The sequence below is a fragment of the Protopterus annectens genome, chromosome 4.part1, assembly GCF_019279795.1.
Source record: "Protopterus annectens isolate FY-2018-M chromosome 4.part1, PAN1.0, whole genome shotgun sequence".
Taxonomy (NCBI): domain Eukaryota; kingdom Metazoa; phylum Chordata; order Ceratodontiformes; family Protopteridae; genus Protopterus; species Protopterus annectens.
Window position 1 is genome coordinate 809,423,437 of NC_056734.1, and position 27,513 is coordinate 809,450,949.

The 27,513-nt window shown below is 45.0% G+C and overlaps 1 protein-coding gene across 3 annotated transcripts in view; it reads right to left on the minus strand.

Moving 5' to 3' along the window:
* Window positions 1-27,513, minus strand: part of WDR33 (WD repeat domain 33) — a gene marked incomplete at its 5' end in the record, with an annotated part of 1,521,229 nt that overhangs the window by 1,411,889 nt on the left and 81,827 nt on the right. For all 3 annotated transcript variants that reach the window (XM_044070565.1, XM_044070566.1, XM_044070564.1), the window contains 1 exon segment: window positions 2,442-2,537. In XM_044070565.1, the coding sequence (XP_043926500.1) occupies window positions 2,442-2,537 (96 nt within the window).

Below are 27,513 nucleotides of genomic sequence, written 5' to 3' on the forward strand. Positions count from 1 at the left end.
CTGACGCCATGGAAGAAGCTACAGCATCTGACACAGAAATACTAAGTCTCTGGTATTCAGGCCGACTGAGGGCTACCTGCAAGCAGATAACCCAAGTGTGATGACTGCAACAGTGAAACGGAGAATATCCAACAATAGTCAGAGGTAGTCCACAAAAATCCTACATACTCTGACCCGAAGGAAACAGCAAATAAAGTAGCTAACAAATTTAAGGCAAATGTTACTCCAACCACAGCTATAGCTATTACATATAACACAGGCTCCATAATCCCAGCCATTCCTTTGATTACTAGGGAACAAATTCCCTCAGTCCTCTCAAAAATTACTTCATCCATGGCCTTGATAACATACCAAATTTCCTGATTATCGGTGCCAAAAATAGATTTTTGACCCCCCCCCCAATTAATATCTTTAATCCAAGTCTCCCCACAGATTACAACCCTGAAGCCTAGAAAACAGCCACTGTAATGCCATTCCACACAGGTGGCCCAAACATGGGCCCTGGTAAAGTACAAGAATGTACCTTAACAGCAGATGTCCTACAAATCACTGTTGAAAGTATTCCAAACAAGTGGGTTATCACTGCTGACGTCCAACCATGGTACCAACACTTAACCTTCCCAAATTGTAAATTCGACACATGACCTCAACTTGCGGGTATAAGGGTATATAGGTGGCTGTATGAGTGTAGATCCTCAGACTAACAAGCCAGCGACCTGAAGACCCTTGAGAAAGTCACTGGTCAGCTCAAAGGTGTCAAACATGTAGTAGCATACAGCCCTCTCAGTCCTAGAATTTTGCTACAGTCTAGAAAAAAATTGAGATGCACCTAGATATGGAAAACAGTAACTAAGTAAGAGACTAGAAGGAATACTACAACAGTGATCAGTAGGACATCTACTGTTATGGCTAGTTCTTACACAGCCATCTGAGATGGCTTACTGGTAAATTGCTTTGACTATGGTGTGCAGGATCCTGGATCCATGACCTGCAAGGGCTGTTTAAAACTGCTGATTTGGCATGTGGTATGTTGCTCGGACCGTAAAGCAGTGTGTCCTGGGTTCAAGACTTGGCAGTAATATGTCCTGACTGAAATCACTGTTATAGGACTCCAAACAAGTGGGTGGTTCTTAGAGCTAGAAGGAATGTATGAGGAAGTTGTCTAGTTGACAGAAAAGCTGTCAAAGAGGAGAGAGGACTGACCTAGTGAAGGAGCCCTGGATTTTGAAAAGGCATCAGTTTTGTAGTGTTCAGTGAAGGTGTATACAGAAGACCAGGTGGCAGCTTCAAATATGGCCCTGGCATCCCACTCTTTTGTAGAAGGTCCTAAGGATGCCACTGGCTTAGTATAGTGTGCTCAATGGCACGAGGTCAAGGATTTGCAATGCAGAGTAACAAAAGGGGATAGCAAACCATTAAGTCTATGATACTGGCTGGCCCTGCTTTGAATCCACGAATGACAAAAGTTATGCAGTCATAACATTCCACCTGTGTTGATACTTAGATATTTTTCTTCAATATGAAGGACACGGATCCGGCCACAGATCTGACTTGGCTGCATACTTCAGCTTCGGATCCAGGTTCCTCCCTTACGCATAATGCCAGTCTCCCTCCTCCCCTCAGATAGTTTTTTGCAGAAAACAGCAGCATCCCAATGTAAAATAATATGCCCATAACTGGCATAACCACAAAAGGTCTAATAAAAGAAAAACAAGCCAAAGGAGGTGGAGCCAAGACTTTTCCATATGGTCCATTATGGAGTCCACACAAGGCAGGGGGGAGGGATGGTTGAAGACAAATGAGAATCAACACCACAGATGGAACGTTATGGTGAGTACATAACTTCATAACATGGTTGCCATGTCAGGCTGGATAATTGAATGTTCACGTGAGGCTAACAAGTACAGTGAATGATACTGCAGCAGTAATCCTCTTGATTAGCACCAGGTATTATTCAGCAGACACTTCTGGTGCAAGTGGAAATTACAACTGAAGAGCAAGTGAAGATAGGATATAAATAGGAGCCTCCCGTCTTCCTGTTAGCACGTAGCAAGTTCTTCTAGAGGAAGATACCTCTGCTTTTTCAATGTATGTCCAGAACACACAAGACATTACTACAATGCTACACTGACCATCTTTAAAAATGACACAAAAAAGTGACAGTGCGCTATTAAACAGCCTGATAATATCCACAACATTGCCAGGCATACCACAGGTTATGATATTAGACTATTCAGAAAATACAAAGTACTAAATGTAAAATTTATTATCAAATGGTTCTGTACAAAAAATATATAGGGGCAACACATTTTTCAGACATTCTTGGCATTCAGAGCAATTCTACTAGAAAAGCGAATCAAAATGAAAGAAAGGTAATTTTCATACTGAAAAAAATCAGTCATTAATCTACATGCATATAAAGTACAAGCTAGAAATATCACCTGTAAAATAGTCTCAAAGTTGAATGTCAGGCCATTCCATAGGGTGAACTCACCACTTGAGGCTCCCGTAACTAAACGTCTGCCCTCTGGAGTCCACTAAAAAAATAAATAAATTCTTTTTAAGAATGCCATACTTACTGTGCATTACAAAATTTAGGCAAGAAAAATGGATTTCACATTTTCTTAACTGTGCAACACCATAAAAGGAGTTCATCCTTTTGCCACTGGCAAATAAAAACCTTATATGAAGTACAAGGTAACAGTAACTTCGGGACACAAGTTATATTCACCACGACAGGACTGATAGTGGTCCATCCTCTTCAAACTGGCAGGACTAAGACCATTACGAGTTGGTCAGCTTACCATCTTCAACTTTCATAGGCTACATATCCCCTCCCTGAATGCACAAATGCTTTGTGCTGACCACTTCCCCAATTTCTGACATGTCATGTGAAAGCAAACTACAATCTTTTACAAAAACAAAATCAACTACAAACACGCAAACCATGACTATCCTAAGGCCATGGGAAAGAAGGTGTGTGTGTTGAAGAAAGGCCACAAAGATCTGTTAAAGTATGTAGGTTTAGCTGCAATAATCAGATTTACCTTCAATCAGTAAGAGTCTCAAAGTACTTGCCCTAACTGGCATCATATGAAAGCTCACCTCAAACAAATGTGGCCATGAAGGAAGAATACTAGGACATAAAAGCAATCGTGTCTTGGAAAAATATTCAGACGAGCCAATGATGCAACTACAGGCTTACGGATAAACGCATGGCAATGGGTTGTTCATTTGCTTGTGCTACATTTGAAAGGTTTAGTACTTTTCTGCTTTGGCTGGTGGCACACAGGTTAGGGGAGGACAACACTGTTCATTAATTGGATGATTTTTACTTGTGGGGAAAAAAAAAGACATGGAGGAACGTCAGTGAGCTGCAGATACCTTTAATCAAATCTGCAAAGAGCTAGGGATACTAGTAATGGGTAAAGTAGAGGACCTGAAAAATAGACATCAGACATTGATAATTCATTAACTGCTGCCTCTAAATGTAAAAGCTACTCCAGATTGAGTGGCAGAGCAGTTATGGGTAGACACGAATGGTGGCCAAGTGCAATGCCCTCAGTGGAAGGGCAAGGGTAAGTTATAAATGCATACAGCAATTCTGCAGACTAGATTATCCAGAGGCTGGGAACCAGCATACCCAATTCCATCTCTCCAAATCAAGGCTGACACTTTGATAATGAAGGAAAGAGGTTGGAGTTAATCAGTTGTGAATTGGTTTTATCAGGCTTTGGGGTTAAGGGACTTGGCTAATTCATTTCAAGTACAGTCAGTGCTTAAAGGCTGGAGGAGGCAAACACCCAAGATTCTTGACGAGATGTATCCCGTACGGTCAGTACTACTCAAACTATGGCTTGCCATTTACTAGTTTAGTTTTTCTTTTTGTATTCCTTTATATGAAGTAGCACTATTTAGGACTACATTTCTGCTGGTTTTTGTGGGGCAGTTAAAGACAGAAATTATTCAACTAAAGAATAACGGTCAATGGATGGTTTTACCTTTGGCAAGTACATGTTTGGGGGAAGACATTTGGGTTTATGGAGCTAAATCCAGAACAGATTAAGAAAGGAAGAATCAACGGGTAATGGTGGTTGCCCCAAAACATTTTGGAATAGAAGTGACTACAGTATGGAGTGCCACAAACATAGGGGTATGTTAGATGGTCCATTCTTTTACCAGCAAGGTGATCTTTTTACACAGCATCATGTGTGGGCAGTTTTGGAGGGGGGGGGGGTTAAGTTGTGCAGCTTAAGACACAGATCTGCGTTACACTTTTCAACAGAAGCTTCATTTGCACACACAATGGGGGGCACAGGCTGACATTAAAAGGCTGGTGAGGTGGAAGTCCAATGCTAATAAAAGCTATGTGAGGTGTAAACAGCTAACTCTTGTTTTTGTGTTTCAGCCCATACATCGGATCAAAAGTGCATTTGGACAGTTGGTCATCCTTTATTCGGAGGCTCCATTACTGGGTCCAGGGCAGGGTAGGGTGGTCTCATCCTTCCGAAGAGGAAATCAAGTTTCTTTAGAGGCAAGTTAGGGCAGTATTACAAGTAGTAAACCTCCTATGGCCATGGTATTGCACTTGGGGGGGTAATATTTGCTGGCATCCATTAAAAGATCTAGTTTGTTTGATGGTACAAAAGGTTAGCTACATGCATGAATGCTGGATGCAGGCTGTTGGTCAGAAGGGTACAGAGAAGGTGGCAAAGGGCTAGGTCCATTGAAGTGGTGGTAAGTGAGACGGAATTAACATGAATAAGTTACTAAGGGACATTAATGGGTTGTACATTCCACAGCCTGACATTTGGGTCTGGTGGACAGAGGTACACTGAGGATGGGTTAATTTGTCTGAAGATGGTATGCAGGTTTTTATAAGGAATTGCAAGCTGGTATAGCACTGAAGGGCCTACGCAGAGTAGTGTGACATTATGCTTAGCAGAATGGAGGAATATTCCTCCCTTCTGTGGCAGAAGGCAGGAAGAGTAAGGGAGACCAAGGTAGGTGGGGAGAGGGGAAGGTCTTAGGACTCTAAATGGACCCTCCACAGGCCAGAGAGCCTCAGATTGTTGCCAGGGGACTTAGCCTGGCAATGGCTCCTTGGCAGATTGTAAGGCAGCCCATAGGAATTGTGAAGAATTCTGAAGTTATGTGGGTATGATGAATCAGAAAGGATGGATATCAATAGTGTTGTCCTGTAGGTTTAGGGCAATGCTATGAAATAAATGGCCGCCCTGACATTCCTGCCTTGTGCAGATCTCAGAATAATTGGCTATTAGAAAAGTCATTGGCAGTAGTTGGCAATAAACACATGGCTGCAGCCATTTAATCCACCTGATGCCGCTGTGTTTTTTATTAAATATGTAACTAACTTAAGTCTGACTTACTAAATATGCAACTTTGATGCAGATAGGATGGCGGTGATGCAAAAGGATTTTACAATGTACTGAACTGGTTTTATGAATGCGGTCCAATGGCAATGATATAAAATTACTAAAAATGGAAAATTATGAATATGCTGAACTGATCATATAAATATGGTACATGAGTTAGCATCCTGTGTTACATCAATGGTCAAGGTAAGGTATTTGACCAAATATGGTTAGTGTTTTGCTACTTTAGAAAAGGCAGGCAGAGCTGTACCAATCTAGGAAAACGGCTGGCAAGCCACTCACAGCAAGCAGTCATTTGTCCGAGGCAGGTCAGCTTAGACTTGGGGGGGGGGGGGCAGGTAGGGACAGGATAGGTCAAGAGGGTTAAGGTTGGTTGGGCTGTTCTTGCTCAGGACTGAAAAGGATGGGGAACAAAGCAGATCAGTCTTTTCAATCTTTAACATGGCAGCTTTTCCCACCCAAACCACCCCCTCGTAAAAGCAGGGGGATAGTTGCCAGTCAGTTTAGGGTCAGCTGTAAGGGTAGTTAAGGGACCTGATGACCTGCAAAGGTGATCACATTAGGGAAAGAAGGAATTTCCTGTTTTTTCCCCAATGGGTTTTTTCTGGTTTTCACCTTCTCCTCCAGGTAAGAGAAGTTAGACTAGGTTGTCGCAGTCATGTAAGTGGAAGGCAGGAAGGTTAAGGGAGACCAAGGTAAGTCGGCCGGGGTCTCAGGACTCTAGCTGGACATTCAACAGGCCAGACAGCCCCAAGGGATTCTTGCCAGGGGACTTAGCCTGGTAATGGCTCCTCGGCAGATTGTAAGACGGCTCAGATGAATTGTGAAAAAAGTTATACTTGTATGATGAATCAGGACTGGATATCGACAGTGTTGCCTGTTGGTTTAGGGCAATGCTATGAAACAAAGAAATGACCTCCCTGACGTTCCTTGATGGCTTAAGCACTGTTATTTTATACTGTTTTTCTTGTCCTTTGGAAATGGATTTGTAACTTTGCATTAGAGAGTTCTGCCGTGGAGTCTCTATATTGTTCTTTAGAGGTTCTTGGACTAATGCAAAACCTATTACTCTATCATCTTTCTAAGTTTTAAGAGCAATATTTAAAATCTGTCCCTATTTGTCTACCCATCATTTTAGGCTTTGTCCAGATTTTAGGGTGGGTGGGAAAAAGTCTTCAGGAAACATCGCATGCCGGCTTAGCCAAAACTGAAGATGGGACCTCACTAGGGGGATAGAGTTAGTGTATTTGTAGCGCAGCATTAATCTAGTCAATCTACCATTATGGCAAGTTATCTGCACATAGCATGTCCATTCGATCACTGCTGTAGTATTCCTTGCATTTAGGAAGACTGCCAGAGTTTGATTAGACTGGGTAGTGGAAGGGGGAATCTCTAGTTGAGATGCTATGAAGGACAGCCTAAACAAATCCAGTTCTTGCTCTACACAACCTGGTTTGTAATGCTTAAAAAAGGTACCGACAGACCCAAGAGGCAGTATCAAGGACAGTTTTAGGATCCACACCTTGCATGAAAAAGCCTTTGATGTAGTTAAGACTCTGGTGAAGACAACCTGTCTTTGTAACCGTTTCCCATAACATGAATAGTACAAGTGAAATGTACTCTAAATACATTTTGAAATAGTTTACAGATCGATCAGCACATTTTCTTTCTTGTAAGAAACTTTAAATCATACTTGGTGTTTAGTGCCCCCCCCCCCCCCCCCCCGCCAAGCAAAATCTGAGCAGTCTATAAACATAAGGAATGAATTTGTTCTAGTATTTGGGGTTTGAAAAGGAAGGAAACTGGATAGGCTGGTTAACAGAAACCACTTTAGGCCTGAAGGAAAGACTGGGTCAAAGACTTACTTTATCCTTTTGAAAACGTATGAAGGGCCCGAAACTAAATGCTCTTACAGCTAAGGTTAGAGCAACTAAAGCAGTTTTCCAGGTCAGAAATTTAGGCAAAATTGGCAGCTTGTTCAAAAGCAAGACAGCTTCTCCAATACACAGAACAAAAGTCCCAAGGGGATGCACATTCTTGAAGGTTTAACATGGAGAAATCCCATAAGAAACTGGGTTAATTAAGAGTTTGATACAAGACGATCCACAGGCAAAGTTGAAAGGTGTACACTGATGGAAGTGTAAGACTAACCAGATTTGGACAGAATACAAACATACTGAAGCACCAGGGGTGCCCCTCCTAAACTCATGTCTTACTGGTCTTTTCCAACAGGAGACAGGAAAACATTTCACACTTGAATAAAACTTTGACGTTGGGTCTTTCATATAAAACTTTGACGTTGGGTCTTTCAGACTCAAAATATGCATGTCCTACAAGAACTGGTGTCTAAATGAAATTAAAAGCCTAACCATACTGCGAGCTTAAGAATCTGTAAGTTGGGACGTTTAAGTAAACTCTTGCCCTGAGAAAGATCTGCCAAGATTAGTCTGGTGACCACCCTTAACCAATGCCTTCAGAAGACAGCACCACTTTCGTCTTGGCAAAAAAGGAGAGCCAACAGCAACATCCTCACTGTCCTTTATCCTCTGAAGTGCTTTGAGGAAACAAGAGGAAAATGTGGAAAGGCATACAGAAACATCCCCTTTCAGGTTACTGAGAAGGTCTCAGTTACCATTCCATTTTTGCAATGAATACTGAAGCAACAGATTCAGTTGCCAGTTTTGTACTGATGCAAAATATCCAAGGGACTCAACTAATGTACAAGTGAAGACTTCTGTTTAGCAATTCCAGGGCAAACTCTTGTGAATGCATATTAAAGTCTGCTACAATGTTCAGATGGGAGGAAATGTAGACTGCCTGACCATGTTGAATGGCTATTTCCCAATCATACCAGTCTGCATGGGGGGGGTGTTTGGGTTGTTTTAGAACAAGCTCAATGCAAAATTAGAGGAACCTGCTGTAATGCTCTGGGTTAGCAGAAGGTGCACAAAAGGCATAAAAGGATTAGTTCTCAAAGAAACCCTGTCCCTGTGGAGAATGCGACAGGGTTGGCTCACCACAAGAGCTTTTAACTCGGATACTCTTCATGTAGAGGTAAGAGCAATCAGCAAAACTATTTTCCAGTTTAAGGATTTCAAGTCAGCCAGGTTAGCTGGTACAAACACATCAAGTATTAGCTTTTCCAACACTAAAAAACAACAAGGAGCGGTCAGTTTAAACTGGGAGGCCTCTTTCCAAAAAACCAAGTTATGTATTCACCATAACATTCCATCTGAATAGTTGTACTTCATTTGTCTTCAACCTGTGGATATTCAGATCCGATCCGAGTTGGCAGCTTCACCAGCATCTGATCTCCTCCCCTTACCCATAATACCCCTCCATCTCCTTCCTTCCCTCAAATCGAGTTTGCTACACCATAAACCTAAGTCCGACCCAATGAGACCTTCCCACAAAGTACAGTTTTGTATGTACCTACCATAAATGTAGATGTCCGATAGGAATGCATCTGCAGTCCTTACAAATGGGTTGTCCTGTCGTCAGGCAGCCCTTCGGTCGGCCGGATTCCAAAGTCTGGGTCTGGCCTCGGCTGGTGTCGCACTTCACCCGACGTCATAGCTGCAGTTATTCGGGTATAAATGCATCAGCCGACGCCATCTTCCTCAGTGTTTCTTGCCCCAGATGCCAGGTGCCCTCTAGGAAGGCTAAATTTGGATAAATGCCAATGATTCCAAATAGTAGAAAGCAAACAAAAAATAAGCATGTATGTACATATATACAAACAAATACACCATAATAGATTCCCCCAGCTAGCTATAAGATGGGCAAATACCCTAGGAGTACCACAGAGGGGAAAAGCGGGTGGGTAATCCTGACTGCAGATGCATTCCTATCGGACATCTACATTTATGGTAGGTACAAAACTGTACTATGTCCTTCAAGGATGCATCTGCAGTCCTTACAAATGGGTAGAATACCATAGCCAAACTGGGGGAGGAGGAAAAAGGAAGTTATGGTGTAGTTAAGATCCCTTGCAAAACAGCAGTGGCAAAACCTGCTCGGGATCTAGAGTATAAAGGTAAATTATAATGCTTGGCAAATGTATGCGCGGAGCTCCAAGTAGCAGCCTCTAAAATGTCCTTGGTAGCCACTCCTCGTAGGAAAGCTGTGGTAGTGGCTGTAGCCCTTGAAGAGTGAGGCCTGATGTTTTCTGGAGTTTTCTTTCCATGGTAGGAGTAACAAAATCTGATACAATTTCCTATCCACTTGGAAATAGTCCGTTTTGAAATTGCTTTCCCTTCCATTCCTGTTGCATATGCTACCAGTAGCTGGTCAGTTTTTCTATTGCCCTTGGTCCTGTCCAGGTAGTAGCGTAATTGTCTATGTACATCCAAGGTATGCAACAGTCTTTCTCCCCTGTTCTGTGGGTTGGGGAAGAATGTAGGTAGGTGGATAGCCTGATTTAAAGATACTCTGGAGACCACCTTAGGCATAAAAGTAGGATTTGTTCTCATGGACACTATCTTGATGGAAGATCAGGAAGGGTTGTACTGCCATTAATGCCTGTAGCTCAGATACCCTTCTTGCTGAAGTGATTGCCAGTAGGAAAGCAGTTTTCCATGATAAGTATTGTAATTCTGCTGTTGCTGCTGGTTCGAAAGGAGGGAGTGTTAATTTTTCTAGCACAAAGTTCAAGTCCCATGCTGGTAATGGTGGTTTCCTAGGAGGTTTTACATTTTTAATTCCTCTCAGAAACTGCCTGAGTAAAGGATGTGAGAAGACTGGAGGATCCAAGTCGTATTCTGCTGAAATAGCTGCTGCATGAATCTTAATGGAAGAATAGGACAGGCCTTTGTGAAAGAGCTCTGCCAAGTATTCCAGGATGTTGGCTATGTTTACCAGTGACACATCTTCTCCTTTTGTAGTACTCCAAATGAGGTATCTTTTCCATTTTGCCGAATAATTTTTCCTTGTTGAGGGTCTGCGAGCCTCCAGGATAATGTCTTTAACCCTTTGGGATAAATTTGGGTTAATTGGCCTTATGCAATGTTCCAGGCAGTCAGCTGCAGCGTTTTCAGGTTTGGATGCAGGATGTTGTAGTTGTTCTGTGTTAACAGCAAGGGAACCAGGGTAAGGGCCACATTTGTTCCCGAGACATGCTCCTCAGTAATGGGTACCAATGTTGTCTTGGCCAGTCTGGAGCTATCAGAATGATCCTTGGACGGTCCTCTTTGATCTTCAATAACACCTTGTGTATCAAAGGAAGTGGTGGGAATGCATATGCTGCCAGGTTTTTCCAGCTGAAAGACAGGGAGTCCACCTTCCAAGCAAGTGGGTGGTACGTCCTTGTGCAGAATTTCTGTAGCTGGTGATTGTGTGGGGATGCAAATAAGTCTATTTCTGGGAGTCCCCATTTTCTTGTAATGGTTTTGAAGATGTCCGGATGCAGCATGCATTCGTGGGCATCCGTGGTAGTCCTGCTTAATATGTCTGCTAGAATGTTTTCTTTTCCTGGTACAAAAATTGCTTGTAACTGAATGTTGTAGCTCAGGGCCACATTCCAGAGGTCCAGTGCCATCCGGCATAGAGGGTAAGAATGTGTGCCTCCCTGTTTGTTGATGTACCACATAACTGTGGTGTCGTCTGTCCTTATCATCAATTGACCTTGTCGGAGAAATGGTCTGAATGTCTGAATTGCCAGTTTTACTGCCAGCATTTCCTTTAGGTTTATGTGTAGGTGCAGCTGGTCTGGAGTCCATAAACCTTGAATGCACTTGTCCAGCATGTGGGCCCCCCAACCGAGGTCTGAGACGTCCGTCGTGATGGTTTGGCTTGGCTGAGTGTTGTGGAAGGGCAATCCTGTGTTTGTCTGACAGGCCTGGGCCCACCATAGGAATTCTTGTTTCAGGCATGGAATTATTGGAATTTGAGTTTAGAGGCTGTGCTTGTGTTGAGACCATAAATTCCTTAGGTACCACTGTAACTTTCTCATATGCAGCCTGGCATGTGGAACCAATATTATGCAGGATGCCATGAAACCCAAGGCTTGCAGGACTTTTCTTGCTGTTGGATGGTCCTGTTTTGTTAATGCCAAAAAGTAGAGAGGTAGTTGCTTCTGTTTTTCTACGGTTAGGAATGCCATTTGTTTTGATGTGTCTAGCTCTGCACCCAAAAAGGTTATCCTTTGGGATGGTATCAGCCTTGACTTTTTTATATTGACTGTATATCCCAGGGCTTGTAGTAGGTAAATGACCCTTTGCAAGTCTTCTACTAGCTTGTTTTTGTTGTCCGCTTGTATCAGGCAGTCGTCCAGGTAAGGGTAGATTTGTATTCCCTGAAGCCTGCAATGAGCAATTACTGATGCCAGGCATTTCGTGAACACTCTGGGCGCAGTAGATAAGCCAAAGGGCAATGCTTAGAATTGATAATGCTCTGATCCTGCAGGAAATCTGAGGTATCTTCTGCAATTTGGTCGTATGGGGACGTGCAGGTATGCCTCTGAGATCTAGAGTTACCAGCCAAGACTCCTTGCCCAGCATGGGAAGAAGCTGCTGTAGAGTCAGCATTTTGAATTTTGGAACAATGAGGAATGTGATTAAAGCGGACAGGTCGAGAATAGGTCTCAATTTGCTCTCTTTTCTTGGTACCAGGAAGAGTCTGGAGTAAAATCCCTTTCCTTGCTCCATAGATGGTACCATTTCTACAGCTCTCATCCTTAATTGAGATATTTGTTTTAGAGCTTCTGCCTTTTGATTTGGAGGTAGGTTTGGCATTCCTCTCTTCCCTGGTAGAGTATGGAAGTGAAACCTGTAACCTTGGTCTATTGTCTGCAAAATCCACTTGTCTCTTGTGATGTAATGCCAGTTTGTTGAAAATAAGGCTAGCTTCCCACCTAAGGGTGCTTCTAGTTGTTCTCTGGTAGGCGGTGCCAGAGCAAAGTCACTGTGATTGACCAGTAGTTGCGGTGGTGGCTGTGTGTGGCTGTACCTCGCTGGTTGTTGCCCTGCCACTGGCATCCCCTGTAGGCACCCCTGGATTGGCTTCTGCCTCTTGAACGCCTATTCCTGCCTCTGAGTTCTGGAGGAGTCTGGAAAGGACCAATTCTTGGAGGGCCAATTCCTGCTAAACCTTGGAGGTTGGACCTGTAAGAAATCTTTCACTGTTTGGACAGATTTTGCCTTCTCTTCCATCTTCTTCAGCACTTGTTGTGCAGGAGAGCCAAACAAATTGATCTTATCCATAGGAGCATCTAATAGTTTTGATTTGACATGGTCTGGTAAGGCCTGTTCTTTTAACCATGCATGCCTTCTGATAACTGTGCCAGTCATGGCTGATCTAAAGGAAGCCTCCAGTACATCATAGCCGCATTTTAAGGAATGGTTACTGACTTGCTGAATGTTATGTACCATTTCCTGCACATATTTTTCGTCTACTGTTTCATCAGAGGACAGCTTTTTGGTTAACTGGTCTAGCATAAATTCTTGATACTGTATCATGTGAAATTGACAGTTCAAGGCCCTAGCTGAAAGAGTAGCAGAAGTGTAAACTTTTACCCCATCTCTCTAAGGATCTGGATTCCCTTTCAGAGGGGAGGGGGTTTTTGGCAGAGGTAGCTGCTACAGCCTTAGGTCCTTGGGAGATAGTCTCGGGATCTGCAAAAGGAGCCTTACACAAGTGTTAATGTGTGTCCGGGACCCTGTAGTATCTATCGGGCTTAGCAGGGGCCGGAGGTAGAGAATCAGGAGCAGTACAAGCATCATTAAATGCATCATCTACAACAGAAAGAACTGGAGGTATGGCTAAAGGCCTATGTTGTGGTAAATGCAGAAAAGTTCTAAGCCTTTTTCTGGAATCTGAAAGATCCTGGCCCTGCCACTGAAATTGTTCCCTTATATCATGCAAGGTTTCCCCAAAAGAAAATTCCTCAGGCGGAGGGGCAGAAGGGATGGACTCTTCAGCATCAGAGTCTTCATAAAGGGAGTAAGGAGCCTCTGGAGGGTCTGTATCATTTGAATCAGAGGAATCATCTGTAGACACTGGCTCAGGGGGCTCTGCTCTAGGCCTCTTCTCTGGAGGTGGGTGAGAGGCCCTGTCTGGATGAGGTTGGGATCCTCGGATTAAAGAAATGAGATCCTCTGCTAAACTAAGCATTTGTGAACAAGAGCTAGGCCTGTGAGAGGGGGTCTTAGCAGGCACAGATTTAGTAGCTTTAGCTGCTTTAGCCCTGGCAAAGGCCTTAACGGACATGGCTGCAGGTGGCCTAGCAGCTCCACGTGCAGGGGTTGAAATATCCAAGGGAATAGTGTCTGATAATTCCTGAGAAACTGCAACAGCAGGTGGGATTTCAGAAGCAGATTCCACGAGGTTGGAAGAGGCCTCAGTAGAAGGTAAGTTTTAGGCTAAAGGAAGAACCGCTTGCTCGGTTTCGGCCAAAACCGAGACTCGCGGTTGGCTTAACCGCGGTTTCGGCCGAAACCACAGACCGCGAGTGTCGGTCCTTTTCCTTGCGTTTTTTAGATATTTGCGAAGTCGGAGGATCCGACGGCATAATATAAGCAAAATCGGAGCCAAAAAACTCCTCAGCAAATTCCGACCGACGTCTAAGCGTCCGCCGGTTAAAGGAAGCACAGGCTAGACAAGCTGCGACGTCGTGGTCTGGGCCTAGACAAGGTAAGCAGTAAGAGTGGAAATCTTTATGAGGTATTTGTTTCCCACAAGTTAAACAGTTATTCACTTTTTCTGACATCGGCTGAGGCAAGAAAGAGTCCCCAACGGGGTACTTAGCTTTTTAGAAGTCTTCAGTAGTAGTATTCGGTAGTAATCTCTGGTTCTGACCAACCGGCACTTGCGAACAGCTTCTGCTTCGGGCGCCACGCGGCAAGAAAGACTGAGGAAGATGGCGTTGGCTGATGCCTTTATACCCGAATAACTGCAGCTATGACGTCGGGTGAAGTGCGACACCAGCCGAGGCCAGACCCAGACTTTGGAATCCGGCCGACCGAAGGGCTGCCTGACGACAGGACAACCCATTTGTAAGGACTGCAGATGCATCCTTGAAGGACATCAGGTTATTCATAAAACCAAACAAGCATCAACAGAAGAGTCACAGAAGCGCCCTCTCCTACATACCAGTGTAATAACAATAAGGTCAGGAGGGAGGGACAGCTGAAGACAAATGAAGCACAACTACTCAGATGGAATGTTATGGTGAGTACATAACTTCTTTATCTGAAGTAGTTTACTTTATTTGTTCTTCAATCTGTAGGACAGAGTCCCCAGCTACTAAACACCTGGGAGGCTCCCATGGAAGGATATTCTTGAGCACCACAGAGCCAAAGGATGCTCTCCCTATAGATATCATGTCCAGTTTAAAGTGAAAAATAAAGGTATGAGGACCAACTAGCCACAGAATAATCATCCAGAGACACCCTGGACCAAAACGCTGAGGTAGCCATGGACCTAGTAGAATGCACTTTTACTTCACCCGGAGCTGACATGCCTTTGTATACCTGAAGGATACAATAGAGATCCATCGAGCCAAAGTTACCTTGGAGATTGGTTTGCCCAGAAAACGTTTAGAGTAAGACACAAATAACTGATCGGACTTGTGAAAAGCGTTAGTTCTGTGCAAGTAAAACCTTAGTTCATCTATGTACGTCTAACGACAGTAAATTCTATTTTCCCCCTGTTCCGAAAATTTGGGAAGAACACAGGTAAGTTAATTGTCTGGTTAGTTTTGGTCTCAGAAGCTATTTTGGGAAGAAAGGATGGATTGGTATGAATTGACACTGACCAGATAGAAAATCATATATGAAGCTTTGATAGACAAAGCTTGAAGTTCTGAAACCCTCCTAACAGAGGTGATAGCTACTAGGATGGCTGTTTTCCAAGATAAAAATTTTAGGTCTACTGACGCAGCCAGCTCAAATGGTGGAGCAACCAGAGCCTGTAAAACCAATGTCAGGTCCCAAGGAGGGGTAGGATCCTTCACCGGGGGGTTTTAAAAGAAAGGTACTTTTAATAAAGGTTTTACAAAGTCTAGAAGATGCTAAAAAAAAAATCATGTTCTCCCCAGTATGGAAGCTGGAAATGGCAGCCAGTTGAACTTTTACAGTAGAAGAGCTAGCAACCCTGATGGAATATATACGCCAAAAACTAACACTGCCGGGACCAGAGCTGTGAAAGGGTCCAGGTCCCTTTGATAAGCCCAGATGGAGAAATGCTTCCATTTACTATGGTAAAGCTTCCTGGTAGACTATTTGTGAGCTGCCATCAGAATAGTCTTGACCGGAGAGAATAAACCAGGAGTCCTAGCTATCAAGGGAACTGGAGCAGCCAAGCAGTGAGCCTTAAACTCTCCAGGTTTGGCTGAGGAACCCAAGAGGGGTGAAACGAGATCCGGAATCTGATCTAAAACCAAAGGAGGAGCTAGGAGAGGAGACCAAAGGAAGGGAAATCATACCTGCATACCTGGCGAGGCCAAAAAGGAACAATGAGGATCACTTTGCACCCCAGCCTGCGAGCCTTCTGGAGGAATTTCGAAATAAGACGTAATGGGGGGTAAGCAGAGAAAAGACTGGGAGGCCAAGCATGGACTAAAGTGTCCCTGGGGGATACCCCCTACACTTCGCTTTGGAAGGAGATGCGAAGATATCACAGCAAGGCCAACCCCAATCGAAGACCTGCTCCGCTACAGAAGCATTCAGAGAACACTCATAAGGCATCAGAATAGCCCTGCTCAGTTTGTCCGCCAGTATGTTGAACCATCCTGGAATGCGTGTTGCTACCAGAAACCGGCTGATAGAAGTCGCCCATTCCTACACTCATGGTCTCGAGACAAAGGGGGTAAGATCTGGTCCCTCTCTGCTTGTTGATGTACCAGACCACTGACATGTTACCCGACTGAACTGCAATAGTTCCCAGATGGAGAATGGCACGAAGGGCCTGCAGCGCCTAAAGGACCAACCTCATCTCTACAACACTGATATGCAACTTGGTCTCGTTCGGGGACCACGTGCCTTGGACTGTCCTTCCTGACAATGCCCCCCCCCCCCACAGTTGGAAAGTGCCAGTGGTCACAGTGACTTGGGGATGGGCTGCAATAAATGGGCATCCCTCGGCCAGGTCAGAGGAGTGCATCCACCAGAGGAGGGACTGCCAGCCCTGTTGATACACATTTGGACGAGTCAACGGTAGATCTAACCATGACCATTGGACTCCTGTCCACTGTAGTACCCGCATATGTAGACAAGCACAGGGAAGAAGAGTAATGGTGGCTGCCATGCAACCAAGAGCTCGTAATACCGTCTCTACTGAGGGGAGGCAAGACTGAGTCATCAAGGACATAGAGTTGTAAGCTCCAAACTATTTCCGGGGTTAGAAAAAAGTACAGTTGTGTACCCTTACCATAAATATAGATGTTCCAGTGTATTCACTGTTGCAGTCCGTACAAAATGGGTTATCCACACCCGGTAGCCCACAATCGGCCAGAATACCAAAGCCTTGGTATACGACGTCAGCTGCCTTCGGCCATAAACCTGACGTCAGGTATAAAGGAAAGCAGCAGCCGCCATTTCCTCAGTTTTTCTTGCCATGACTGTAATGAGCCCCCCAAGGCTAGACCAGGAAAAGGAAATCTCTAGAAACATACCATCCACACAAAAAAAAAAAAGTCTGTGCCTTAGGAAAAAAGGGGGATGAAGGGGGGGGGCAGGACTGCAACAATGAATATACTCTAACATCTACATTTATGGTAAGTAGAGACAATTGTACTATGTTAGTGTTTCACTGTTGCAGTCCTTACAAAATGGGTCGATTCCCAAAGCCTAAAGAAAAAAGGGAGGAGGAATACCCACTAAGGGTTGGTAAGGATGACCTGCAACACTGCAGTGGCAAAACCAGCCCTATACTTAGAAAACAGAAGTAAATTGTAATGCCTTGTGAAAGTGTGAACAGAAGTCCAAACAGCTGCTTCCAGGATGTCCTTGGTAGGTGCACCTATCAAAAGATCTGCTGGGGTGGAAGTTGGAAGTTGCTCTAGTAGAATGGGTCCTGATACTCTGTGGAGGAACCTTGCCATGCTGCAAGTAACAAAAGTGAATACAACTGGCAATCCATTTAGAAATTGGATGTAAAAATAGTTTTGCCCTTAGCTCCAGATGCAAAACTGATCAACTGGTCAGACTTCCAAAATGTTTTAGTCCTGTCCAGATAATATCAAAGCTGTCTATGCACATCAAGGGAGTGCAGAAGTCTTTCTCCTCTATTCTGAAGTTCAGGAATGAAGGTAGGCAGATGAATAGATTAAGAGTCAAGCGAGAATCCACCGTAGGCATAAAGGATTGGCTTGAAGGAAAACTTATCTTCATGGACGATGATAAAAGGCTCTACTGCCATTAAGGCCCGCAGTTCAGAAACTCTTAGCTGAAGTAATGGCCAAGAGAAAAGCAGTTTTCCAGGAAAGAAACTTTAAATCTGCTGAATTAAAAAAGGAGGCAGAGTAAGTTTCTCAAGCACAAAATTAAGATCCCAAGCAGGAGTAGGTGCCTTTCTGGGAAGCTTTAAAATTGCTAACCCCCCCTGAGGAACTGCTTCAGCAAAGGATGTGATAAGACGGGTTGTTCAAAGGAACAATAAGCAGAAATCGCGGAGGCATGATCCTTGACTGAAGAAAAGGAAAGCCCACCATTAAGCAAACCTGCCAGGTAATCAAGAACAAGAGGAAGAGATAGTTGGGGAAGAGTCTTCCCCTCTAGCTTGCATCGAAATACAGAATCTTTTCCATTTATCTGCGTAAGATTTCCTAGTGCTAGGCCTCGTGAAGAACCTCAACCACCTGTTGAGACACATTTATACTATGAACCAGCCCACCAAATGCAGAGTCTGAAGAGGATGTAGAAATTTCCCCTCTTCCTGAACCAAGAGATCTGGTATCAGGGGAAGATGCAAAGGCTGAGACTGGGCTAGACTGCGAAGCAGTGGATACCAATGCTGTCTGGGCTAGTCTGGAGCTATGATAATGGCCACTGGTTTTTCATCCCTCATCTTCAACAGCACTCTGGGAAGATGAGGCAGAGGAGGGAAGGCATAAATTGAAAGTTATGTCCAGGGGAAGGACAGAGCATCCACTCCAGGCTTTGTCGTGATGTTCCCTGGAGTAAAAGATTCAAAGATGGTTATTCAGAAATGAGAAAAGACACACCTAGAGAGAACCCCAACGCTGAAAAAAGCAACAGAAGATGGTCTTGTTGAGTTGTCACTCATGAGGATCCAGGACCTGCCTGCTCAACTGATCTGCCAAGGTGTTGAGTCTGCCTGGAAGAAACTGAGCTATCAGATGTAGGCCCATGGAGGCTGCTATGGACCATAAAATAATCATGCTTTGTCTGCACAGGAGGCAAGAGCGAGTCCCTCCCTGCTTGTTGATGTACCACATGACTGTGGCGTTGTCTGTCCTGACTAGAAGTGTTCCAGGAGAAAGAAGATGCTTGAAAGCCAGCAAGGTCTGCTGGACTGCTATCAACTCTTTCCGATTTATGTGCAGGTGAATCTGTTGGTTGCTCCAAGTCCCTTGTATGCATCTGCCATCTAGATTTGCTCCCCAAGTGTAGTCCAAGGCATCTGTGGTGAGTCTCATGCTTGCAGGAGGTGGTTGAGAAGGCAGGCCTTTGTTCTGTGAGCAAGCTGTCGCCCACCAAAGAAACTCTGCAGACAGGGAATCAGAGGAAGTATAAATCCTGTGTGTGACACCAAAGGTTCTTGAGGTACCATTGTATTTTCCTCATATGCAGTTGGCATATGGAATCATTAGAATACATGAATCCCAGGGCTTGCAGGAATTGCCTTGCTGGGTCATGCTTGCCAAATCCTTGAAGTCGAAAGCTGCATTAGTTTCTCTTGAGGGAGGAATACCACATCTGGGCGGCTGTATTCAGACTTGCTCCAAGAAATACAATCTCCCCTGTGGGTACCATTCTTGATGTCCTTTCCTTGAGAGTGTAGCCCAAAGAGGTGAGAAGGTTCCTTACAAAATCCAAATCCTTTTGAAGTTGTTCTGGAGAGTTTGCTTGAATGAGGCAATCGTCCAAGTCAGGGCAAATTTGTATGTTTCTCTGCCTGCAAAAAGCAATGACTGGAGCCAGGCATTTTGTAAAATCTTTGGGAGCAGTAGATAAGCCAAAGGGCAGTGCAGAGAACTGGTAGTGTCGCTTTCCAGCTCTGAAACGAAGGTACTGCCTGCAACTTCCCCAAATTGGTATGTGCAGACAAGCTTCTTTGAGATCCAAAGTCACCAGCCAGGAATCCTTGGCCAGCATTGGCAGCAACTGCTGAAGAGTGAGCATTTTGAATTTGGGAATCACCAGAAAAGTGTTAAGTATGGACAACTCCAGAATAGGGTGCCAGATTCCCCCTTTTTTGGGAACCAGTAAGTCTTTAGTAGAAACCTTGGCCTATCTGAAGTACAGGAACTGACTCTATTGTTCCCATGATTAGCAAGGAAGAAATTTGCTTTTCTGCTTCTGCCTTTTGATTTGGCAGAATATCTGGGTATCATTGGTTAACAGGGAAAGTGTGAAAAGAAAACTTGTAGCCCTGGTATACTATTCTGAGTACCCATTTGTCGCTGGTGATGGTGGACCAAACGTCTGCAAAATTGGCCAAACCCCCCCCCCCCCCCCAAAGGCAACCCTGGGCCAACAGAGGCAGGCAGGGGGAGGGCTGAGTCAAAGAGAATGCTTACTTTGGGAAGGTTGCTTAGAACTCACAGATTTTGAAGAGGAAGAGTGCCATTGTTTAGTCTTTTGAGGGGTAGAAGTCTGTCGCCTAGAAGACCTATAATCCCTAGACCTAGTGTGTTCCCTGTTTACTGGGATCAGGAAAAGTCCAATTCTTAGAAGGGTAACGTCTACTAAAGTGAGGAGGCTGAACCTGGAGAAAAACATTAACAGTTTGCATAGATTTGGCTTTATCCTCCAATCTTTTCAAGACCTCTTTCTGCTTTGTTACCAAAAAGATTGTTCTTATTCAAAGGTACATCCAGTATTTAGATTTAACAGGCTCAGAAAGGGGCTGTTCCCCGAGCAAAGCATGTCTTCTGATAACAGATCCAGTGGCTGCTGCCCTGCAAGAAGCCTCCAAACTGTCAAAACCACAGTGTAAAGAATGTTTAGTCACAAAAGTGGCAGAATTCAATAAATCATGCATGTCCTTGCTCCCCACCAGGGAATGAACACTAGCAATTTTAGCCTTAATAGCCTCCAATGTATGCTGATGAAACAAACATATGAAAGAGACAATTAACAGAATGAACAGCTAGGGTGGCAGAAGTATAAACCTTTTTTTCCCCACCTGTCCAAGGCCCTAGATTCTGTATCAGAGGGAACACGATTTTTTGCAACTGTAGCCTTAACATCTTTAGGGCCCCGAGAAATAGTCTCTGGATCAGAAGTAGGATTCTTAAAAAGAAACTGATGAGAATCAGGAACTCTATACCACCTGTCAGGTTTCCTGGGAGCAGGAGGAACAGAATTAGGAGTCAAAGAATTCTCCATGAAAACATCAACTACTTTTAATACCGGAAGGATAGCCAGAGGCTTATACTGTGGTAAATCCAAGAACTCCCTAATCCTTTTCTTAGACTGAGGATAGTCCTGACTCTCCCACTTGAAATGCTCTGAGTATTCAGAGTATCTCCAAAAAAAAATCTTCTGGAGAAGAGGCAGAAGGGATAGATTATTCTGCAGCAGAATCCCCAAAACCAGAATAAAGTTGTGTCTTCCTCTTCATCAGCAAAATTGCTGGAAACATCAGAACCTGAGGGGGACACTTCTCTAGCCCTCTTAGATGGAGGTGGTTGAGAGGCCCAGATAAGAGTCAAAAGATCACTAGCCATTTTAATCTGTAACTGAGGAATTTGAGAAAATTTGTGGCTGGAAGGTCTGTTAGAAAGCCGCCGGGACTCGGGAGGTCTAGCCACAGCAGTAGTCTGAGCAGAAATTGGTCTGGGTTCTGTCTCAGGCCAAAGAAGAGAGGCCTCAGAAGCCAGGGCCTGCTTAGCAGCTCTGGACCCATTGAAGGTAGCAACTGGCGGAGGGTCAGACGACAAAGTGGAAGCCTGCGGCATAGAGGACTCAAAGGGTCTCAGCAGAAGCCTGCAGCTGAACAATCGCGGACTGCAGGGGCTGCAAAAGTGCCTCACTGAGAACCACTGGGCTGACAACCAACTGAACTGGAACGTCCACAGCTTACCTGACCCTAGGCCTGTTGCAGACTATCCTTGCACTTCTTAGGAACATTAGAAGCCAGGAGACCAGAAGACGTCATACCGACAAACCCTGGCCAAACTCCGAAATGCTTACATAAAATTTTAGTTCTACGGCCTATGATACGTGGATTAAAAGATGCAGAGATCACAATTAGGGAGTCGTGCTCAAGGCCTAAGCAAGTGATACAGTAAGAATGAAAATCACTGTGTGGGATCTGTTTTCCACAGGCAAGACAGTTAACTTTCTCTGACATTCGCTAAAGCAAGAAAAGAGGGTCCCCAATGGCGTACTTGGTTGAGGATGTCTTCAACTGAAGTAGTCTGAATACAAAAGAAGGTAATTGGCTGACCGGCACTCATGCAAATTGCTTCTGCTTCAGGCTCCGTGGCAAGAAAGACTGAGGAAATGCCATCGGCTGCCTTCCTTTATACCTGATGTCAGGTTTATGGCCGAAGGCAGCCGACTTAATATGCCAAAGGCTTTGGTATTCTGGCAGACTGTGGGCTACTGGGAGCCGGATAATCCATTTTGTAAGGACAAACAGTGAAACACGAACATCCTTCATTTGCAAAGTGTCTATCCTTGCTCCAATGTACTCTAGAATCTGGACTGGGTTCAGAGAAGACTTGGCTGTGTTGATAGTGATTCCCAGGTGACTGAAAGATTCAGAATGTAATCTCTGGCTTGACAAAGTAGATGCTTGGTGGGAGCAACAAGGAGCCAATCATCTAGGTATGGAAAGACCTGTATTCCCTGAAGCCTCAGGTGAGCTGCTACAACTGCCAAGACTTTGGTGAACACCCTGGGGGCTGTGGTGAGACCAAAGGGTACGGCTCGAAACTGATGATTGGCCCCAAGCTGGAAGTGGAGCAACCTCCTGGAGTGTCTGTGTATTTTTATATGATAGTACACATCCTGGAGATCTACTGAGCACAGTCTTTCTCCTGCAGGTAAGGCAGGATGGATTGCAGCATGACCATCCTGAACTTCTCTTTGGCAACAGACAGGTTAAGGTTGAAAAGATTCAGAATTGGTCTTAGGTGGTCTGTCTTTTTTGGCACCAAAAGAAACCAGAATAGATTCCCAATTCGGACTTATCTTGGGGAATGGTTAAGGTAATTTGTTTCTTTAGCAGCTTATTTCGAGCACTGCCACCTCCCCTTGCACGGGTGGTACATCTGGGAGGTGTTTTGGGAGAAGAGATGCCACAAGGGGGGTGGACTAGCCTCTGGATATGATCTGAAGCACCCAATGGTCTGCTGACAGACTCCCATGCCATTAGGTGCAACAAAAGACTACCCCCCCAACTGCCTCCAGAGCAGAGCAGTCGGGCAACTCTTCAGGGCTGCTGAGCAGGCCTGTACGAAAAAGGTTCCTGAGACCCCATATTCCTCGGACCCCCTCTGCCTCTGGGCTGGCGTCTATCAAACCCCCTCTGCCTTTGGGGAAGACGAGTCCTAAGTGTCCCAAGAATACTGAGACTTCTGGAACCACATCTTCTGCCCTCGCTGATTCCTGGAGAAAGACCTTTGAAGGGTAGAGAGAAGCAGATCCGGAGAGCAGACTGTCTTCTCATCCTTTTCACTCTGGACCAACATCTCACAGTCTTCCCAAACAAGGAACAACCATCATAAGGGGCATTCGCAAATGACAACTTAAAGGGCTCCGTGAACTGACAGCCTGAGCCAAGCGTGTTGCCTCATGACAACACTGAACCTGGCCGTCGTTGCTGCTCCTTCGGTGGCATGCAAAAGGAGGTGCATGGACTTGTTAGATACCGCTTTTAAAGTGGCCATCCATGCAGAGAACGTGTTTATCCTCCGGTGACATGGATTCCAGGGGAGACTCAGCTAGCTCTGACAAGGTCACACTGCACTCAGGTGACGTGTGCCAAATTCAGTGCCCTTATGGAAAAAGTGGCTGAAGCATACACCCACTTCCCAAGACTATCCATCGTCCTGGACAGGGGGATGGACCGTAGAACTTTCTTGTGCTAGTTCTTCCTTGGTGGCGGCTGCTACCACCATAGCATCTACAGGGGACCCTTTGCTCCACCTAGGCCTATCCAAAGGGGGACTTGTGATCTTGTCTGGACGTTTCGGAATTGGATCCACGGTGTCCAATTTCTTCCATGCCCGGGTGGTGATAAAGTCAAACAATGGATCCGTGGTGGGGGGGGGATCCAGGAAGTACACGGGCCCAAGCCGAAGGCCTCCAGAAACCGACTCGACCGAGGTAGGCTTAGGGGCATACCATCTCCTCCCCCCACCCCACTGATGCAGAAGTTTCATGATGTTTTCAAAGGAGACCTCGTCAGGGGGGGTGATCTGGGGGAGCCTTCCTCTTCCACCAAATCTATCCCCTCAGTGAGGGACTCTGGGGAGGATTCCAGGTGCCTCCTTTTGCAAGTCAGTTTGTGAAATGCCTCTTCGGAGGGAATCCGGAGTGGACTCACAAAATGCCTGTTATGCAAGGGGAACCGCCTGGGGCACATCAGGCATGGGCTGTCCCAGAGTGGAGAAAATGGCCAAAGCTGCATCCAGAGCAGAGAGTCCGGTCAGAATCAGAGGAAATAGTAAGGGGCCTCAACCCAGTCGAGAACACCCTTTCCACCACATCGAATGCCGAAAGACAGCGAGCCTCCTGGGACACCAGTAAGGAATCAGCTCTTCTTGGATCCGAGGAGCCCGCAAGTGCCAAGATGCTGAGGGGAGGGCTGTGACCTGACACGGTCGGAGCAGACCGAAACCCCACCTCGCATCCAACACCCAGACTACAGCTCAGAGAGCTGCTCGGGTCTGAACTATTCAGATCCTACGTGCTCAACGTAATAACCGGTGTTGAGGTATAAGGTACCATTGGTGTCAACCCCCAACTCAGAGACCTCTTGGATCCAAAAACTCAGACACTGGGGGTCGGATCAGAGGAGGAGTTATAGGGGTGAAAAAGGGAAGCAAGCTCTCCGCACCAGAAGGACAGGGAGCTGACTAGACTCACATCTGGATCTGGGTGCGAATGAATCTTCACATCATTTTGTCCATCTCCACGTCGCTTAAACTTTTGGTGGAGCACGACAATGCCGCCACTGATGGCGACCTGGAATATCAGTGCACAGAGGTGCTTGCAAGAACCTTGGCGATCGGAGCCGGGGAGTGCTAGACCTAGAAATAGCCTGTAGTTTGAGGAGGACCGACGGACCCAATTGGTCCTGGGATCTCTTCCTAACCTTATCCATGTCCTTTTTAGATAGTTCCCCTTCTACAGACCTCTGTTCAGGAGGATGAGGCCCAGCCTGGAAGGAGGATGAAGTAGAGGTAGTCACAGCAGTGACTGGAGTACTTGCGGGGACAGCCGCCCCTGAAGCAGAAAGCAGTCCCTTCATAACTAACCTGGCCTTGCGGTCTTTCAAGGCCCTTGGATTAAAACCTGCACAAATCGAGCAGGCAGTAGAAATGTGAGGGACTCAAGCACACAACAGTGTGGCCTTCAGCTGTCAGCTTGTGGCCACTCTGTGGACTTCCTAAAAACAGGCTTAAGTTGCTAAGCCATGCCAAGGAAGGAAGTACAAGCTGTCTTTACCAACCCAACCTCACACAGACTGAAGTGTGTGTGTGTGTGTGGGGGTGGGGGGGGGGTGGTACAGGAGTGTATCATACTAAGCATTTTTTTTTCTTTTAATGTGATGCAACAACGAGGTAGGGGAGGTAAAGGAAAGGAAAACCTGACCTAACATTACAAGAAACACATCAAAAAAAAAAAAAAAACGCTATAGAAAACCTGTTTACTATCAATTTCGAAGCGAACTCAGTCTACCCACATATGGTCAACCAAAAGAATTCGAAACTCACATTGTCAAAAACAGATTGCCGAATCACAAACCAAATTCGACCTACGGACGGGTTATAACATGGGTGGAGATGGGGGTGAGGTTTGTAGTTCTGCAATATCGGCATTTGACATTGCCGAATTTGACATTCTGATTCAAGTCACCACACCTGGAGCTCCGAGACCACGATGCTAGGCTAAGACACGGCAAATGAGATCTGAGGGAAGGAAGGAGATGGAGGGGTATTATGGGTACAGGGAGGAGCTTGGAGATCAAATCAGATGCTGGTGAAGCTGGCATCTACGATCCAATCTGGGTCCAAATACCCACAGGTTGAAGAGTAAAGGTCAACTACTTCAGATCCCCTTTCAAAAACATTTTGATATCAGATTACATTAAAAGAGGATCCATAGGCAGACTGGCTGAAATAGCAGATAAATGAACCTTGACAGAGAAATAACAAAGGCCATATGACAGTAACTCACAAATAGCAAAACCAGAAAACTAGCATTGAATGAGTGCTGGTTATGTTGTTGGCACTAACTAGAAAGCTTTCCATTTGCTAATCTAGGACTTCCTAATGGAAAGCTTTCTTGTCTCCATTAGTACCTGCTGCATGTCCCTCTGTAAACAGGTGCCTAAAAAGGAATAAAGACCCTATTATTCAGGCAGTCAACTGTAGGCGATTCTGGGGTATATAAAACACCCCTGTTCCTGTGTGAGCAGTTAGTTTGTGAGGAAGCTTGTGGTAACTGCCCACTGGCCATTTCCAAAAGGGAGAATCATTGCTGTCTAGGCCAGAACAGCGTAACCACAATAATCTTGTGGGATACTTTCTGAATCTTCAGACGTACCCTGGATATTAGTAGAAAAGCATACAGAAACTTTCCTGCCCAAGGGAAAAAAAGGCATCAAGTCTTCCAGGCCTTCTTGTATGGAGTCCTGGAAAAAATCTTGCCATTTGATTGTCAGAGAAGGCAGAGGGGTCTACTTGAGGATCTTCACAGATGGATCAAATCTTGGATGACACCCTTATCTAGTTTCCATTCATGAGAGTCTGCCTGGCTCTACTCAGCTAGTCTGCCACATGATTTTGCTCTGATGGTATGCAAAACACCTGAAGAGTGAGACTGCGCTGTAAAGCTATATTCTATACTAACACTGTCACACTGCACCTGGAAAAGATCTCTCCCTTGTTCATGTACCACATTCCTGTGTTGTTGTCTATAAACACTTGGGGGTCCCCAGGATCACAAATGATTCAAACCGTTGACAGCATAACAGCTAGAATCTCATAACAGTGTTCCGGCCTTGGTCTTTGTTCCAAAGACTATGCACTTTTAAGCCCATTGATACTGTTCCTCAGGCAAAATCTAAGGTGAATGCTGTGTTGGAGCAGGAAGAGACAGTGAGACCTGGATGCTGAGACATTTAGTGTCTCCACCACATAATCGTTTTAAATCCCAAGACGATAATTTGAAAAAGAAAAAAAAAAAAGGCGGAGATGCTAGGGCCAAAGAGATTTTGGATACCATTGTATCTTTCTCACAAGGAGAGATGCATCATGAGACCCAGATTCTGGAGAAATTTTCTTGCAGAGATGGATGTTGTGTTTTTCGGCTTTTCCCTGTTAGGGGTCGCCACAGCGGAACTCCGGTCCGCTAATGATTGGTAGTTGATTTTTACGTGCCGAGTTACCAGCCCCGACGCACAACCTTCAACGAAGGTACGCCCATTTGCGCACGTCTCAACGCAGAAGACGCTCTAGCTGAGAATCGAACTGGACAGCGTCTTACTGTGAGGAGACAACGCTACCACCACCACGCAAGTGGAAAATCCCAGAAATATATCTAAATATAGCAGTAAAAACAGAACTTACGGGTAATGTTCAATCAAATAACTTTAATAACAAAAAATAAATACCACAAAAGAAACAAAAGACCAAGCTGACTAAACAACCAGTTAAGTGCTTTTGTTCCTTTACACTAACGGAATTTAATATCAGTACTTCTACATCAAAAATAACCCTTTAAATAGTACAAGATCCCATGACAATGACATATCTACA